The sequence below is a fragment of the Barbus barbus genome (assembly GCF_936440315.1).
Source record: "Barbus barbus genome assembly, chromosome: 12".
NCBI classification, from domain to species: Eukaryota; Metazoa; Chordata; class Actinopteri; order Cypriniformes; family Cyprinidae; genus Barbus; species Barbus barbus.
Window position 1 is genome coordinate 21,407,427 of NC_136740.1, and position 18,042 is coordinate 21,425,468.

At 36.1% G+C, this 18,042-nt stretch overlaps 2 protein-coding genes across 2 annotated transcripts in view; both read right to left on the reverse strand.

Annotated features, from left to right (window-relative positions):
- Positions 1-780: 780 nt before the first annotated feature.
- LOC306877678 (melanin-concentrating hormone receptor 2-like) lies at positions 781-8,739 on the reverse strand (the record flags this gene model as incomplete). The annotated part of the gene is made up of 5 exons (XM_079429580.1): positions 781-1,093; positions 2,105-2,224; positions 2,762-2,956; positions 4,760-4,969; positions 8,525-8,739. The coding sequence occupies 5 exons, from the start codon at positions 8,737-8,739 to the stop codon at positions 781-783; spliced, it is 1,053 nt and encodes a 350-aa protein (XP_079285706.1).
- A 1,723-nt stretch (positions 8,740-10,462) lies between these two features.
- The window catches only part of LOC306878503 (NADP-dependent malic enzyme-like), an 88,257-nt gene continuing 80,677 nt past the window's right edge, over positions 10,463-18,042 (reverse strand). Inside the window, exons 7-14 of the mRNA XM_079430937.1 lie at positions 17,303-17,412; positions 15,860-15,957; positions 15,435-15,548; positions 13,803-13,908; positions 13,569-13,711; positions 13,311-13,484; positions 12,285-12,383; positions 10,463-12,171 (exon numbers count right to left, since the gene is read on the reverse strand). Of these exons, the coding sequence (XP_079287063.1) occupies positions 12,004-12,171; positions 12,285-12,383; positions 13,311-13,484; positions 13,569-13,711; positions 13,803-13,908; positions 15,435-15,548; positions 15,860-15,957; positions 17,303-17,412 (1,012 nt within the window). The 3' untranslated portion in view covers positions 10,463-12,003. The remainder of the gene's footprint in view (positions 12,172-12,284; positions 12,384-13,310; positions 13,485-13,568; positions 13,712-13,802; positions 13,909-15,434; positions 15,549-15,859; positions 15,958-17,302; positions 17,413-18,042) is intronic.

The following is an 18,042-nucleotide window of genomic DNA, read 5'->3' on the forward strand; positions in this document are numbered from 1 at the left end:
ATGCTGTAGATTGAATTACTAAAACTAAACAGTAGAGGGAGCCAAAACGTCACAAACAATAAATAACAGCACAACATTTACAACATGGGCTTACAGGTACATCTAAAAAAAATTGAATATCGTGAAAAAGGTCAATATTTTTTGTCACTCATTTCAGAAAGTGAAACCCTTGTATTATATAGATTCATTACACATAGAGTGAAATATTTCAAGCCTTTATTTCTTGAAATTTTGATGATTATGGCTCACAGATAATGAAAACCCAAAATTCAGTGTCTCAGAAAATTAGAATATTACATAAGATCAATTAAAAAAGGATATTTTAAACAGAAATGTCAGGCTTCTGAAAAGTATGTTCATTTCTATGCACTCAATACTTGGTTGGGCCTCCTTTTGCATGAATTACTGCATCAATGCGGCGTGGCATGGAGGCAATCAGCCTGTGGTACTGCTCAGGTGTAACGGAAGCCCAGGTTGCTTTGATAGCGGCCTTCAGGTCATCTGCATTGTTGGGTCTGGTGTCTCTCATCTTCCTCTGAAAAATGAACTTTTTCACGATATTCTTTTTTTTTTTTTTAGATGTACCTGTAGTGTAAAGGTGCAAAACATGCATACATGCACATATAAAACAACGCATGCCTCCTTTATGAAATCCCTCTCAGAAACTAGAAATCAAAACAAGAAGCAGGAATCTTTCTCCAAAACAATTGTGCTTTGCCTAAGACCAACAAAGGCTTGTGAATTGATTCATCCATTTACAGTGTTATGTGTGAATTCAGCTTAAAAACTGGAGCGGGGGGCCTGGATTTCCCGTTCCACACTCGGCATACTGGGTGTATCCCGACAGACCAGCCTGTTGCGGAAGTGTCCGCTCAGTAGAATGTAGATGAAGGGGTTTATGCTGCTGGCGGCGTAGCTCAGGCACACAGACAGGTAGTAGCAGGTGTGGTACGCTAATGAGGGGCGAGGTACGCTCAGGTTAACCAGCTGCAGGACATGGTACGGCCCAACACTGACCAGGAAAACTGCTACCAGGACCAGGACCATTTTAGTAAGGCGGACCACACGCTCCCGAGGCAGGCTGGTGTTATATCTGAGAGAAAGTGGGGAATGTAGGATTTTGTCAAACAGTATAGCCTAAACATTCAATCTAAATTTAGGCTCGTTACACACAGTGTTCTAATATATAATTCTATGTAGGCTAATTACAGTTAAAGGTACAGTCCACCCAAAAAAAAAAAGGTCACTCACCTTCATGTCATTCCAAACCAGTATTACTTTTTTTCTTCTGTGGAACATAATACAAGACATTTTGATGACTGTTGGTTACTATACAGTTTTGGTTCCCACTGATTTGTCCTAAAGACAAGAAAGCCAGTGGAAGTCAATGGGAGCTGAAACTGTTTGGCTATTATCTATATTTTTAAAAAATATATATTTTTTTTATGTTCAGCAGAAGAAAGAAATTAATGTAGGTTTGAAACTACATGAGGGTGAGTAAACAACCACAGAATTTGAATTTTTAGGTGAACTATATAATTAACATGTAAATTACCAACACGGAGGAAAACCTAAAGCCATGAAAACTGTGTAAAGTGATTATTTAAACATCTTTACAGCTCAAATAATACACAACTTTTAACAGAAATAATTCTGTAGGTGCTTTTATATAATTCTTAGCTTCACATTTCTGCATTTAAATCCCCTCAAAATCAGTCACATGTATGTCCACTGCATATGCATTTTTGTTTTTTAAGAAAACATTGTATTGAACCTGAGATATTTTTTAATAGATATTAATTATAATTCATGGTTTAGCCCATAAAATCTACATCAGTATGCGCTGTCAATCTAAAACTAAAACATTTCTACTGTATAAGCAGGATAACTTTCAAAAGGGATTTCACATCTGGCAGCTTCATACAAGAAATTCACTTATTCGCTTTGCAGTATATATTCTCTTTATGGATGGCAAATTAAATATTAATGAAAGAAACCAATCTAGACCTGGCTAGAACAGTCTAGCCAGTGACTTCACAAGCCATTAAATTGGCAGATTTGCCAGTTTTACATCACGTACTTGCTGTAATGAAGGTAAAGTCACCTGTGAGCCTTTTTGTTCTTGCGATACATTCTCCAGGAGTAGCAGATAATTAGTATATAGCAGATGAGAATGAGAGGTAATGGCAAGAGGAAGGAGGTCACAGTCTGGTAGAGTGTATACCTACAGATATATGAGGATACATGCTGTCAATCATGAGTGAGAAGAGCTTTAAACCTTCCACATATCCCTACAGTATTTTTCACCCCACTTATTTTAATTAAACAAGAAGGATGGATTCCTCAGACCTGCAGACTTCTGTACATGCAATTTTCTGGTGAAGAGGAAGAGATGTTCCTCCAGAAACTATGGTATTATTGTGTTGCTTTTAAGTGACTATAAGTCTATGTGCCACTATGCTGAAAGGCAGCTTTCACAGCAGATAACAGAAAATGACTTTTTTGTGTGTGTACTTTGCAGGTTGGTAGGAGATCTCAAACAAAATGCTGAAAATGGTACGTTAAAAACAGCCATTTTGTTTGTGAGCCATTTTCGTTTCCTTTCAATAGAAGATTGTGTAACAATAGAGTAACAGAAGGACAGAATTCAGACAGAATTCAGTCAAAGCAAGACTAGGTCAATAAAAAATAAACAGCAGGTGAGAGGATCATCAGACCTGTGCAGCAAGTTATGGTACACAAGTAAAGCAGAATCAATTACCAGAGCAGTTCTTTGGGAGAGACGAGGTTAAGGGAACAACTCTCTAGCCCATCCCTGAAGCGGATCACTTTGGCATGAACCCAGGCAGGCAGAACCATGATGAAAGATGCCGCCCACACAAACAGGTTAATACGGATCGTCCTGGATCTGGTCCTGAGACTCAATAGGCGAAATGGATGAACAAGGGCCAGGTATCTAGAGCACAACAATATAAAACAATGTAAATTTTACTCCCCATATATGTATTTTCACACAAATATGGGTCGTTTTAATATTTAATTAGTTGTCCGACATCTTTGAGAAGCAAAATGTTTGATTTTAAAACATTTCCCATTACTCTGCTGGTGAAGACACAATCTGACATTTACTGTAAAGGACAGACAATCTTGCTGCTTAAAAGAAAAGCATTTGGGAGTGAGCTCTGTGTTAAATCATCTTGTGCCAAGATGTGCTTTGTCATCAGATAATTAAGATTATCTTCTCAAACCCAACAAATAACCCCCTTTAAAACAGGAGAGGAGGAAACAGAGGCTACTGCAGATGCTGGGGTTTGCACGGACATGGACAAATTCCTTGGATATATATATATATATATATATATATATATATATATATATATATATATATATATATATATATATATATATATATATATATACCCTTAATTTTGTTATTTTGCTTTTTGAGTTTCACAGCACTTTGGGTCAAATTCTTGTTCTTAATTGTGCTACATAAATTAATACATTCTTATCTATAATTGTGGTAAGAGTGGCCTCTAGTGGTGAGATTACAGAGTCGCAGCTCTTAATGAGACACTGGTGCACTTGGTTTGGACTTTGTGCTGCATAAAAACAACATTGCTGCACTGCCAGCCACAATACGAAAACCATATGCAATTCCCAGTGGAGAAGCTTCATTAAAATCTAACTGTTCATTTCATTGACAATCATAGGTAATTCATAAAGATTAATTAATTTATTTATTTAATCTGATTAAATGCATACATACACCTTGAAGTCTGCAATACAAAATAATGTTCAATGCAATGGGCAGGTCTTGTGACATTATCTTTGCCTATATTTCTGATGAAAATATTGAAGCATCAAGTGCCAGTGAAATACTGTATTTACTACTATTTTCTATTTCAATACATGTCCCACTCGCTCAAATCTGGCAAAATATATTCTGTATGTATTTATTGATATATTTTAATAAACATTAAGCTATGTTGCATTAACATCAAAATGTGGGGAGATCATTTTGGGGAGAGAAAAAAATAATTATTAATTTATTCAATTAGATTTATATATTCAGTTATACATATTTAGTGTATTTTAAACAATCACATTTTAATTTCCCTTTCCTTCCTGATGTAATAATGAATGTATCAGAGGTTTAAGGACAAAATGTGCACAAATTATCCAAATTTATGATGAAAGAGACATACAACGCACTGTAAAAGGAAAAACAAGTATGAAATCAGACTTCTGTCTCATAGAGGTAAATCATTTTATAACAACTTCTCCTTGTGACAGTTTGCCTCAGATTAATGTGTCTCTTTTTCTTCTTCGGAGAATTCATAGTATGAGCTGTTATTTTCAAAAGAGATTAAATTTAAATTTAACGTCAATGATTCATAGAGGCCACTTTTCACTGAATATTTTTAATATCATGCATCAGGACATTCAGACACCGAATCAAATCCACAACCATTTCTCATCACATGAGGTTTACACAAATACACTTTTATTTTGCGTGCATTAGAGACTATTAAAGCATTTTGATTAGGATAAACATTTTGATTTGATATATAATGATCTGCTTTTGCCAAATAAAAATAATTTTTGAAAAGAAAAATGAATCACTTGTAAAATGATTATTGTTATATTTGCTGAAAAACCCACTTAAAGTTTATCTTAATAAAGATCTGGAAATCTAATAATTTTTTTCTGAGCAAAATTTGAACCACACAGCCTCAGTATTTCTCTGATTACACACCTGTCCAGACTCATAGCAGTCATGACTGCAGCGCACGCCACCTGGTTGCAGTTATCAAGAGAGGTGATGATGGTGCAGAGGGTGCTACCGAACACCCAGTGCCCTCCACGCGCCCACTGGTGAATCAGGAATGGCATGACTGTCACATGGACCAGGTCGGCCACAGCCAAATTCCCCACATACACATCTGGCACTGTCTTTTTGGCGGACCTGCAAGAAAGACAAGAAAGAACTCGCTGTGATCTGTGATCCCTTAATGAGATACTGCTAAAGAAACAACAATTGTGTGATAATAATAATGGCAAGTTGCAAATAGCAATAAACAGGTTTACGTAACCTCCAATGAGTGACAGCGGTCACAGTGGTTGGGTCATGGCTAATTCCTGAATGAATCCATTCACTGGAGCTGTGAAAATCCTCAGAGGAATTCCTCCGCAGCTAATTAAAGAGGCTACTCATATCGGCCATCTCCAGTGTTATGGTCCACAGCTCATATCACTGTTCACATCAGCCTTGTTTTTTTTTTGTTTAGTTTAGTTTAGTTTATTTTGCACAAGGGTAAATACATACAATAAAAACACAATAAACAAACAAACAAAAAATATATAATACAACCCATATACTGTGCAGGGAGAGGCAGAAAACCCAAAGGGCTTATTTAGAGCCTCCACCTAAACAATGAAAAACAAATAAACAAAAAATCTTACTGGTTTGGTGTGGCTGTTATGTGTCATATTTCAGAATATGGAATTATTTACGAATGTATGTTTGAATGTATCCACGTAGACTATGTCTGTATATATGTATGTATTTATGAATGTACTGTATACATGTATGTAGACTATGTATGTATGTCCAGGGGTTAAATTGGGATTAGTTATGTGGGGGGACTCTATGGTATCGAGTTTATATATATATATATATATATATATATATATATATATATATATATATATATATATACAGGTCCTTTTCAAAAAATTAGCATATTGTGATAAAGTTCATTATTTTCTGTAATGTACTGATAAACATTAGACTTTCATATATTTTAGATTCATTACAACACAACTGAAGTAGTTCAAGCCTTTTATTGTTTTAATATAAAAATTGTTTTAATATTCAACACATAGTTGTTTTACCAGCTAAGAAGTTCAGCACTTTTAGAGTTTCATCCCTCTATCTGATGTAAGCATAAGTATTAGAACAGTTGCCTCACAGGTCTTTCTAAGTGATCAGCTGTGTCCTGTTGCATTAATTCTTCAGATATTAAAAGCAGGGAATGTGTCGTATCAGTTATATCCATTACTTCTGTATTCTGAATCTTGCATTCGATGATGACACACACAAACCAGGATGAAGACGAGGGAGCTGACTTTGAGAGAAAAGCAAGCAATTTGGATGCTAAAAGAAAAGAGGAAGTCAGAGCTCTAGCAAAAACAAAGGCATGGAGAAATCAAGAGTTTGTAAACCACCAGCGACACCAGCAACCAACAACAACCTGATCGGCTGAGAAAACAACAGTAGTTGATGACAGACAAATCATAAAAGCTGTGAAAATGAACCCTAAAAGACTTGTCTGTCAAATCAAGCTGGGGTGATGCTCTGACAATTTACTGTCCTTAGGAGACTTTGACACAGAATTACAGATGCTACACAGCAAGATGCAAACCTCTGACCAGCACCAAAAATAGAAAGGCAAGATTAGAGTTTGCAAAAAAGCACAAAGGTGAGCCAGAAGAGTTTTGGAACTGTGTTTATGAACCGATGAGACAAAGATGAACCTTTATCTAAGTGATGGGAAAGCAAAAATGTGGAGAAAAAAAGGGGACTGCAAATGATCCCAAGCATACAGCCTCATCTGTAAAGCATGGTGGAGGTGGTGTCATGGCATTCAACTTTACTGATGACTTAATGTATGATGGCAGTAGCTGAATGAATCTGGAAGGGTACAAAACCATCTTGCCTACCAATATTCAACAAAATGCCACCCGATTCATTTGGAAGTGCTTCATATTGCATCAGGACAATGACCCAAAACACCCTGCCAGTTCAGTCAAGGAATTTATAAGGGCAAAGAAATGGAAAGTCTTAGATTGCCCAAGTCAGTCTCCAGATTTAAATCCGATTGAACATGAATTTCACCAGCTGGAGAGCAGAGTAAAGGCAGAAACTCCCCAAAACAAGCAACAATTGGAATTGGCTGCATTAAAGGCTGGGAAAAGTATTTCAAAGGATGAGACCAAGAGTCTGGTGATGTCTATGGGTCACAGACTCACTGCTGGGATTGTGCGCAAGGGATCTGCAACTAAATAATAGCTTTTAATCTTTTATATCTGCCTTATGTTCAACTGTCCCAATACTTATGCTCACATCAATGAGTGGGATGAACTCTAAAAATGCTGTTCTTTTTATTTGGTACAACATATATGTGTTGAAACAGCTAATAATAAAATGTGACATTCTGTAGTTTTGTCTCATATTCATCTTTTAATCATATTTGCAAATGTCTTGACTCCACAGCCAACAGAGCAATTTTGTCTTTACTGTTCCAATACTTATGGAGGGCACTGTACACACACACACACACACACACACACACACACATATATATATACATATACATATACATTTAAATTGAGTACTTTAGCAGACACTTTTATCCAAAGCAACTTACAAATGAGGACAATGGAAATATATATGTATTGTGTGAGTGTGTGTGTGTGTGGTTGTTTTGCAAATATGATTTATTCTAATGCAAAATTATCTATGCTGAGTTTCTTAGTGTTGCACGTTTTGATTTCTCCTGGAGAGGCTGCGTGAACCTCGCCTCAGCAGCACAACCTTATACTGTCAATAGATGCATTATATACAGCAGCTATATCCACTATTCACCACTTACTGTAAATGTAAGAAAACCAGAATAATACTTGCGTTTTGGTGTTTACATAGTTATTTTTGGTTAGTGATGTTTTATGTCATGTTACATGTCTGAAATTAATGAAGCGTTAATGTCGAGCCGTGGAGTCTATGTGCCGGGGCTGAGTATGTCCAAACAATATTAAATGATACTGTATCAGTTTTAATTCTGCATTTTAATTTTGATACTCAGTGATTATGTTGTGATTATGTTCATAATGGAAAGAAAATGAACAAATGTGCTGTATATATGTATACATATATATATCCTTGTGATTTAAATAATTAAAATCTAGCAAATAGAAAGTAACACCTATTTAATTAATGACTTGGCTAATAAAAAAATGATTAAGAAAAGATTTTTATTTAATCATGAAATTAATTGATCTATTCTTGCCAAACTTTGCAGGAATAAATGAATCAGATGTTAAATGTACACGTATCTTATTTTAATACAGCTATCCAATTAGTAAAGCTACCAAATCCAATTACAACCTATCAATCATGATTCAAAAAACATTCTTAAATCTTCATTAACATTGTTTATCATTTGCTATGATTACATTACGATTTGTTTTTCTTTGTAATTCGAGATACTTCTTTCTAGCTACCTTTACCTTTACACAGGTAGCATATATTCGTCCATGTAGAAAGAGAAAATCTTCACCCACATTCCAGCCCACCATTCCAGGTAGAGGTATTGTGAAATTTGAGGGAAGTGGATATTTTCCATAAGCAATAACAAATTTAACACGCCATTAAGTAAATGTGTTGTTTTATTTTTATACGGACAAATGCAAAGTAAATTCATTAAAACGAGAGTTTTTCCCCATCAACCTGTAAACTCACCTTAAAATAGTCACCAAAACAAGAATATTTCCAACAAGCCCGGTGGAGCACAAAAATCCAATAAATGCAGGGAGAATTTTGGTTTCCGTGACGTGAACAATATTATAATACTCATCTGCTGGATTTCCCGCTACTGTCTCATTAGCGCGCGTGCTGTTGTCTAATTTGAGAGTAAAGTTCCAAACAACAGGCTCCAACTCCACAATGGCGTTCATCATTTGAGTTTCATTCTAGTCGACGAGAATTGGCTAAAATGCGGTAACAGCACACGTACTTGTCTGTCCATGGAAAGTCCTCGTGGGTTTCAGCATCCTCATCAACCACATAGTGCGCACTGGCGTCTCCACTCTCACCAGCGCGCGCATGTTCGCAGCTCCTTACCAGTCCGTGACTCACTCCAACTCGATATCATTAACTGGTATTATGGCAAAGATTTTACGAGATTTTATCGCTCATTGAGCCCTTCCTTCTTCAATAGCCAATCAAACTGTATTGGCTATTGAATCAAACTGTAGCTATTACAAACGATTTTTCATCATTTGATTTTTTACAGTGTATATCAGGCAAGAATGGGACCAAATTCCAACACCAAAACTCCAGAAACTCATAACCTCGATGCCCAGACCTCTTCAAACTGTTTTGAAAAGAAGAGGAGATGCTACACCATGGTAAACATGCCCCTGTCCCAACTATTTTGAGACCTGTAGAAGGCATACAATTTGAAATGAGCTCATTTTGTGCATAAAATTATAAAATTTCTCAGTTTAAACATTCGTTATGTTATCTATGTTCTATTGTGAATAAAATATTGGCTCATGTGATTTGAAATTCTTTTAGTTTTCATTTTATTCAAATTTAAAAAAACGTCCCAACATTTCCAGAATTCAGGTTGTGTGTGTATATATATATATATATATATGTGACCCTGGACTACAAAACCAGTCTTACAGCGCTGGGGTATATTTGTAGCAATAGCCAAAAATACACTGTATGAGTCAAAATTATCTATTTTTCTTTTATGCCACAAACCATTAGGATATTAAGTAAAGATCATGTTCCATGAAGATATTTTGTAAATTTCCTACCATAAATATATCAAAACTTCATTTTTGATTAATAATATGCATTGCTAAGAACTTCATTTGGACAAATTTAAAGGCGATTTTCTCAATATTTAGATTTTTTTGCACCCTCAGATTCCAGATTTTCAAATAGTTGTATCTCGGCCAAATATTGTCCTATCATAACAAACCATACATCAATGGAAAGCTTATTCATTCATTCATCACTCTTTCAGATGATGTATAAATCTCAATTTTGAAAAATTGACACTTATAACTTATAACTTTTGTGGTCCAGGGTCACATATATATTACTGCACAAACAGAAAACTTGTTTTGAGTACATTAAAAATGAATCAATGTCTTAATATTAGAATCCATCGAGGGCATTGGATCGTTTTACATTCATGTATTACTCAATTTATTCAAAATTGCTAATTCAAGGTTTATTTAATCAGTTGGTATTGCTAGCGCGACAGTTTGAGCTACAGAAAAAAAACCAGCCTACCATCTGATCATTTTCATAGGGAAAATGTGCTCTTACCATATTAAATCAACCTTTTGGATGAGAAAAATATTAATGACATTCATTGGCATAGCTGTACCACCATAGGCAAACTCTGATTCCTCTTTGAATGAAAGAGCCTTAATGAAAAGCAAACAGTGCTATCATGCAGTGTTCATGTGTTACCTTGGTTACACTTGTAGGATGTGTCATCAAAGGCCATAAAGCATACATAGAGTAAAGATCATAAACAGGCAACTCCCTTTTAACAATTTTCTTTGAAAAAGAACACTTTTTTATATTAATGTACTGAAGCAATAACTGTGCATAAAGTTAATATGAAATGACAGGCAGAGACAGAAAACTTGTTTTGAGTACATTAAAATTTAATCAAAGCCTTTATCTTAGAATCCATCGAGGGCAGTGGATCTCTTTTCCAGTGTGAGTTCCTTATCTTTATTTAGATTTCTTAAAACATTTATCTGCAATACATCACCTGAGATGGCTGCTGTAAGTAAGGAAACTTCTGATTAAACATGATTAACATGCAAATCGCATCATTTCCCACTGTGTGAACGACGTAAATGTGCAGCTAAAGAATGCAGTGTTAGATTATAATTGCAGTGTCTTAAATCCATAAATGTTGAGGGTATTCCTGAAGGAACAGCACAGATATGAACACTTGGTATATGTGCAACAAATTGCAGTAAATGAGATATCCAGAGTCCCAGTGAGGTAAATAGAGTGAGATAAGCTTGAATCAGTTAACTGAATTCTTTATTAAACACTGTGCACGGCGCAGACTTTTTCAAATGAACAAATGATACATCATATCTCCTTAATGGAATTTTGTATTGTTTTTTCAAAAATTATGTTTACCTGGCCATACCCGGAGTGATGTAATAAGTGGAATGTTTGTATTGATGACAGGGAATGAATATTACACAGTGTACTTTGTTTGAAGAGGAAAGCATGCTTTACTGCAGTCATGTAGGTAAGGTCTTACATGTTAAGAGCTTCATTGCACACTAGCTGAACCAGGTTGAAAAACAATGATTTGAGCTTAAAGAGACAAAATTATTTTACAGTTGTTGCCAGGTTTTATTGCCAATTTGAAAAATGTGATCAAAGCCTAATGCTGACAAACATTTTATTTATTTTACAAAATTTCTCACCTAAAATAGACAGAAAATGTTCTTGTATGAATATTAACTACACAGAAAAAAGCCGGCAACCAAGTATCCCTCAAAGGGACTTCTGTGTTTTTCAAATAGATAATTTAGTCCAGATTTAAATCTAAATCTGTCATTTAAAAAGATAACTCAATGTCGTTTCTAAGTACATCACCTGCAGTAAAACATACTAAGAACAATGACACTCAACTGGCTGTCATGGCAGCTCATTAAGTTCTGCCAATGTTTCAACACAAGCACTTCAGTTTAACTGCTACAGGATGTGTACCAACTAATGAGTAATTGCCCATGGAAATATCTACAGTAATTAGTCACAGTGTTAAAATAATGTACATGAGGATTCTGTATAGCCTATATCTGGTGCCAGAATTCCACTTTTATTAAGAGAATGACTCATTAGGCAAGATTTAGATATGACAAGTATTTTAAAGGTTCAAGGGACTTAATAATTAATGCTATTATAAAACAGCTCTTAATATGGTCTGACGAAAGTCAAACAAAAATATATATAATGAGCTTTCTTGGTGCTACATGTTTCTTATGGATGATGGAAATAGTAAAGAATTCCATAAAATGTATAGAATAACACACTATCACAAAATTACAATAAATGCCATTTTATTGAGGATATTTTATGGTTTACAGTCATGTTTAATTTTATAATCTTGGTAAGAAATCACATTTAAAAGAGAATTGTCATATAAATCTCATTTTGGGAGCTCACAGTTTACATGTTTGGACAGTCATGGCATTCTCAGGCCAGCTGTATGAATCCACCTCAAACTCTTCGTAGTCTGTGCTGTAGATGAGCGAACGCACAAAAGCCTCTTTATCATGCGGCTCCGGATACAGCGTTGCCATTTTGTTTTTGTAGGCATACTCCACAATCTGTCATGATGCACATAAAACGATTACGTTAAAAAACACAAACACAAAGAATCTGTAAATAGCAACATGCATGAATCACGGCTTAGCTTGAGATGTTATTGAGTCTAGCTCACCTTCACAGTCAGCTTGATGGAAACTTCCCGGATGCTGTTGAGAGGAGGATACAGACGCCCCTCTGCAAGATCCTTCTCAGTCACCAGTTCTGCTATAGCCTATAAGCACAGGTCAAAGTTGTGATTATTATGGAAATAGCATATAGACAATGTGTCTAATTACATAATTTGTGCACATGCACAAAAGTTTGAACGTAATTATTCTTATCTTCTTTGTTTATCTGATACAACTGCTTCAAATATTCATCCTGTTCCAAATATTCAAGTGGATTTTTCTTGCCTTTGATCAGCCAGATTCAATTAAAAAGAGAGACAAACCAAAATAATTACTAAAAGATTTATTTCACCTAAACTTAATCCAGATTTCTGTTTGGCCTCTGGAACCAGTGTTGTTATTGTTAAAGGTATCTTACACCCAAAAATGAAAATTCTTTCGTCATTTACTCATCCTCATGTCGTTACAAACCTTTATGACTTTCTTTCCTTTATGGAAGACAAAAGATGGTATCTTGAAGAATGTTGGTAGTTAAAAAATTTGATCACACTTTATTTTAAGGTCAAATCCTCGCTATTCACAAACCATTGACTACAACTTTTGCCCCAATAACTTCTAATTTGCTGCTTATTAATAGATAGTAAGGTAGTTGTTAAATTTAGGTATTGGGTAGGATTAGGGATGTAAAGTATGGTCATGCAGAATATGTGCTTTAAGTACTAAAAAACAGCCAATATGTTTACAAGTCCAAAAGTCTTTTTGTAAATCTTTTTTGACCACTAAGCACCGTACAGTAATTGTTGTCCAAGCAATGTGACTGAACATGTGACCGACCACATGAGAAGCGCATTTACAGGTTTGTAGGATCACAAACTCACACCCCCACCATGAATTTATCCTCAACCTCAACAAGTTTTATCACTGAGGAACCATGCAGATGTATTGTTGCAGATGTCCCCATGAGAAACAATTTTACCATCTGAAAATAGGCTTTCGAGACAGACAGAAAAAAGCAAGTGTGATTCGATCACCTCTGCCGCAACGAGGAAAATATCTTCAGGGATGTGTCTCATTGCACAAGCGGTGACCCCCAGTCCCACTCCAGGGAACACATAAGCGTTGTTGCCCTGACCAGGGTAGAACTTCCGCCCATCGGGAAGGGTTACTGGATCAAAGGGACTCCCGCTTGCAAATATCCCCCGTCCCTGCAATATAAAACACAATAAAGCAAAAATTAAGTGATTCACTCTCTCGCCTAAATGTACATATCCTACTCCTTCCAAAAGCACCTCAGTGAGTGTGTAGCACTGCTCAGCAGTGCACTCCGCCTTGCTGGTGGGGTTGCTTAGAGCGAAGATAATAGGTCTCTTATTGAAGGATGCCATAGCCTTGATTATCTCCTCCGTGAAAGCGCCAGTCATAGCTGCCACCCCTGAAGAGAAGAAGAGAGGGATTTAGTGAGTACAATAGTCCTCACAGGGACCACTGGGACAACAGCAGTGTATATTTATTTATAAATATACCAATTATAGCAGTGGGTTTCAACTCCTTCACAACATCTTCGAGCTTCTTCATTTGAGCATGCTCATGTGCAAACCTCTCTTTCTCATGGGTGAGGTGATCCCGACCCTGAATGGGAGACAGAGAGATAACAACAGACAGAGAAAAAGATAGATGATGAAAGCATATCTGAAACATACCACAGCACACCTCACTGCACTTCATAATGAACACAGGGTCTCTCCACAATGAACAAAGAGCGTAAAAACCACCAGACGTCACACTTAGAAATGTATAAATGTCATTGCATTAGATATAGCATCAAAAAACTGACACTTTTATTAATATATCTGGCATTTATTTTCACAAAATACAGCACAAGTACTAGTTGGTTTGATAAGGCAACACTTTAAATTTCTGGTTGTCAAACACATCCATAGCTGATGTGATGAACTACACCTTCAAGAGAGGATCTGACTTCATACAGCCACTAATACAATAACTACCTCAAGACCAATGGGTTAAAAATAATCATAGAAATACAACAAAAAAGGTGAAGTTAGCACTGACAAAAGGTCTAGAACATGGCATTTGGTTTGATATTTTATCTAAAGAAATCATACTTTCAGGGGTGGGTTTTCAGGGTCCCAAGGAACTTAAAAATAAAAAAAAGTACAATTAAAAGCAATAAAAAAAATGTGTTCCAGGGAAGTGGACAGCAGTGGACAACACAGATCGCCTAAATGAAAGTGTCACTATCAAAGCCTCTCTGATCACTTTGTCTTTAATAATGTAAAATGGCAAAATTATCTGTTAAAGGATAATTCACCCAAAAATGAAAATTCTGTCATTAATTACTCGCCTTCATGTCGTTGCAAATCCGTAAGATCTTTGCTCATCTTCAGAACACAAATGAAGATATTTTTGATGAAATCCGAGAGCTTTCAGACCCTGCATAGATAACAACGCAACTGACACTTTCAAGGCCCAGGACATCGTTAAAATAGTTCATTTGATATCAGTGACTTAACTGTAATTTTATGAAGCTACAAGAATACTTTGAGTGCAAAGAAAACAAAAATTACAACTTTATTCAACATTTTTTTCTCTTCCATGTCAGTCTCCGCCGCGCGTAAACAGGAGTACCATGACGTATGCATGTGCTGATGCAGGAGCCGATGGAAACTGACACGAAATAGAAGAAAATGTTGAATAATATTGTTATTTTTGTGCACAAAAAGTATTATCGTAGCTTCATAAAATTACGGTTGAACCACTGATGTCACATGTTTCTGGACATTGCATTGGTGTCTATGTAGGGTCATAAAGCTCTCGGATTTCACCAAAACCATCTTAATTTGTGTTCTGAAGATGAACGAAGGTCTTATGGGTTTGGAAAGACTAGCCCTTTAAGCTTAAAACAACAAAACTTATGGGTTTGGAAAAACTAGCCCTTTAAGCTTAAAACAACAAAACTATCTATCGAACAACGCTGAATCAGTTAAAGAAATGTTTTAATGAAGACCTACTGTAATGTTGATGGACAATCTATTAACATGACCGGATAAGAGGTTTATAAACTCCAATACAAACCACATGGTGTGTTTGAATGTCAACACTAAATGTAAAAACATGGCCTTTAATGATGACCTCACCTTAACGATAAGTCCTTTAGAGTCCACCATCCAGATTTTCTTTACGCACTGCTCACGAGGAAGCCCCTCTTTCTCCATCGCCATAATGATGAGCTCAGCTATGCCCATTGCGGCCTGTAAACATAAAAATGCTGTTACAGATTTACATTTCACATACACTTGAACACATCTAAAGAGATGTGAACTCTGTGAACTTCACAACATTTCAATAAAAATCTCACAGCTTGACCCAAATAATGAATCTTTAATCATTCCATACATCTTAAAAACACAAGAATCATTTACTACATTTGACAGACAAGATGAACCGTGGCATATTTGCGCCCATGCACTGCTGTTGTTCACTCAGTATGGATTAAATCAAAATACTGGAAAATTGACATTTAAAACTGTTATTTGTGGATCTGCACAGCCAACACTCTCACCTCCCCTGCACCCTGAAATACAATGGTATGGTTGCTCATTTTGCTCTTGGTAATGTGAAGGGCAGCCAGCAGTCCCGCCACAGCCACAGCAGCAGTACCTATGGAACAGAACACAAATATCTTTCACTCAGGTGTTAATCTTATCTCTGAGGTAAACAGAAAAACTGTTCATAAAAGAATGAGCTGAGGCTTGAGAAGCTCATTAATTGTAGACATAAAAGTGGAGTCAATACGGAGGTGGATTTCTGGAGGACGATTCTTGCTTATCTATTCTGCCGAAGAAGAAATCCACTCTAAATGCTAGAGATCTGCTGATTTGGGGGTGAGTCTATTAAATGTACAACAGTGTGGTTGTCTTCAGAGAAGTCTAGCTTGCTTTCAATACATGGTCAATAAAATCATCATACATATGCATGAAAACAGTTTTCATGAAAAGTTTATTTCTGAATGGCCCATATATATTTATGGTGCTTTTGTTATCCCAGCACAGCCTAGACCAGTGGTTCTTAACCAAGGCGCCACAGCAAACCTCCAAGGGGGCCACAGGATGACTTAAATTACTTTATCATTAAATTAATAAATCATTATCTATAAACTGTCTAACCTAAATTAAAACACTCAAAAACACATAAAATCAAGATGTAAACTGAAAGCATGTTTCCAAATTATAACCAAATGAAATGAAAACATATAATTCTGGAATACAGAATATAACGTCTGGAATCATAAAATAAATGAAAGTTAATGAAAATATTAAATTAACCAGGGTAATTAATTCAATAAAAAATACCAGAAATATTTTAGCATACATGGAGTGGGGCCTGAATATTCTGACCTTGTGAAAAAGGTTAAGAACCACTGACCTAAAAATGAGTAAACTGTATGTGAAATATGAAACAAGCACTGAAATGAGCACAAGAAACTCCAATATCAACACCTCCCAAATAGGGTAAATTGAAAACGCCACCTCAGCTCCGCTTGCTCCACTCCAGTGGACACGTGGTTAACTCTGTGAACGGTGAGATTAACTCAATGTGCTCCACCCAAACATTTGATTGAAACTCAGTTTCACACAGTGCGATTGTGTTCAAGTTGTTGCTTGGAATGTGTCTGCAATGATTGTGTAAAAAAGGATAAAGACAGAGGCGAGGATGGTAGTAAAGAAAGTAGAAGAAAAAATGCACTCAAGATAACCCAGTCTTGCTATTGAACCATAAATACAAGAGGGATTTTAGCAGTAGAAAGGAAAAATCAGAGAAGGAGATATGGTCTGAATGACTAACTTACAATAATTGATTTCTGGATTACACTATAGACTGAGAACCGGACTAATAATAACATTTTGACTCTTTTAATACTGTATGTGTTCTCTGTGCTTTAATAATTTTGTACAGGTGAAACTTAAAACTAGTGTGCGACTAAAGTCTCTTTTTGTGCCCATACCTTGGATATCGTCATTGAACGTGAGGTACTTGTTGCGGTACTTGCTCAACAGACGAAAGGCGTTGATGTTGGCAAAATCCTCAAACTGGATAAGGCAGTTCACCCCATACCTGTGCATAACAGAAAAATCAGTGTATATTTCTTCAGAATGCAGAAACACAACAAAACCAAATATAATCTCAAAGTCATTTGTTTTCAATACAACGAATCCTTACAAAATATAGTCCAAATCCTCACAGGCTAGCCAAAAATCTCTAACAACATTGTACCATTTCATGTTAAGTGGCTAGTTAACTGCACTCCACTTCAGCCTGCAGAGGGGGCCCTCCAACTGCTCCTCAAGCCTATCACAGATGGGGTGGTTGTGGGTGTTCAATCCTGAAGGTTTTTTCCTTCTCAGTGTGGGCCTGAGACTGTTATCATTGCTTTGTAGTCATTTCCACAGCCAAACACAACTCTCAATGGTCAGAAAAGCAAATAACAACCCTTGTATGATCAGTTAGTAAATTATGTGGAGTACAGAGAAAAACCTTCCCAAATGACTATTCAAAATCAATAGCAATGATCTGCACACCCACAATCCTGTCTCTCTTGAGGACAGAACTTCATGAGAAAAACTGTGGACTTTTAAATGGACTACAGCGGCAATTCAGTGGTTTCTTAAGTTATTTGTCCAGTCAGCAGAACAACTGAAAGAACAGTACACAGCAACCAACTCATTCCCCAATGCAATATACGTA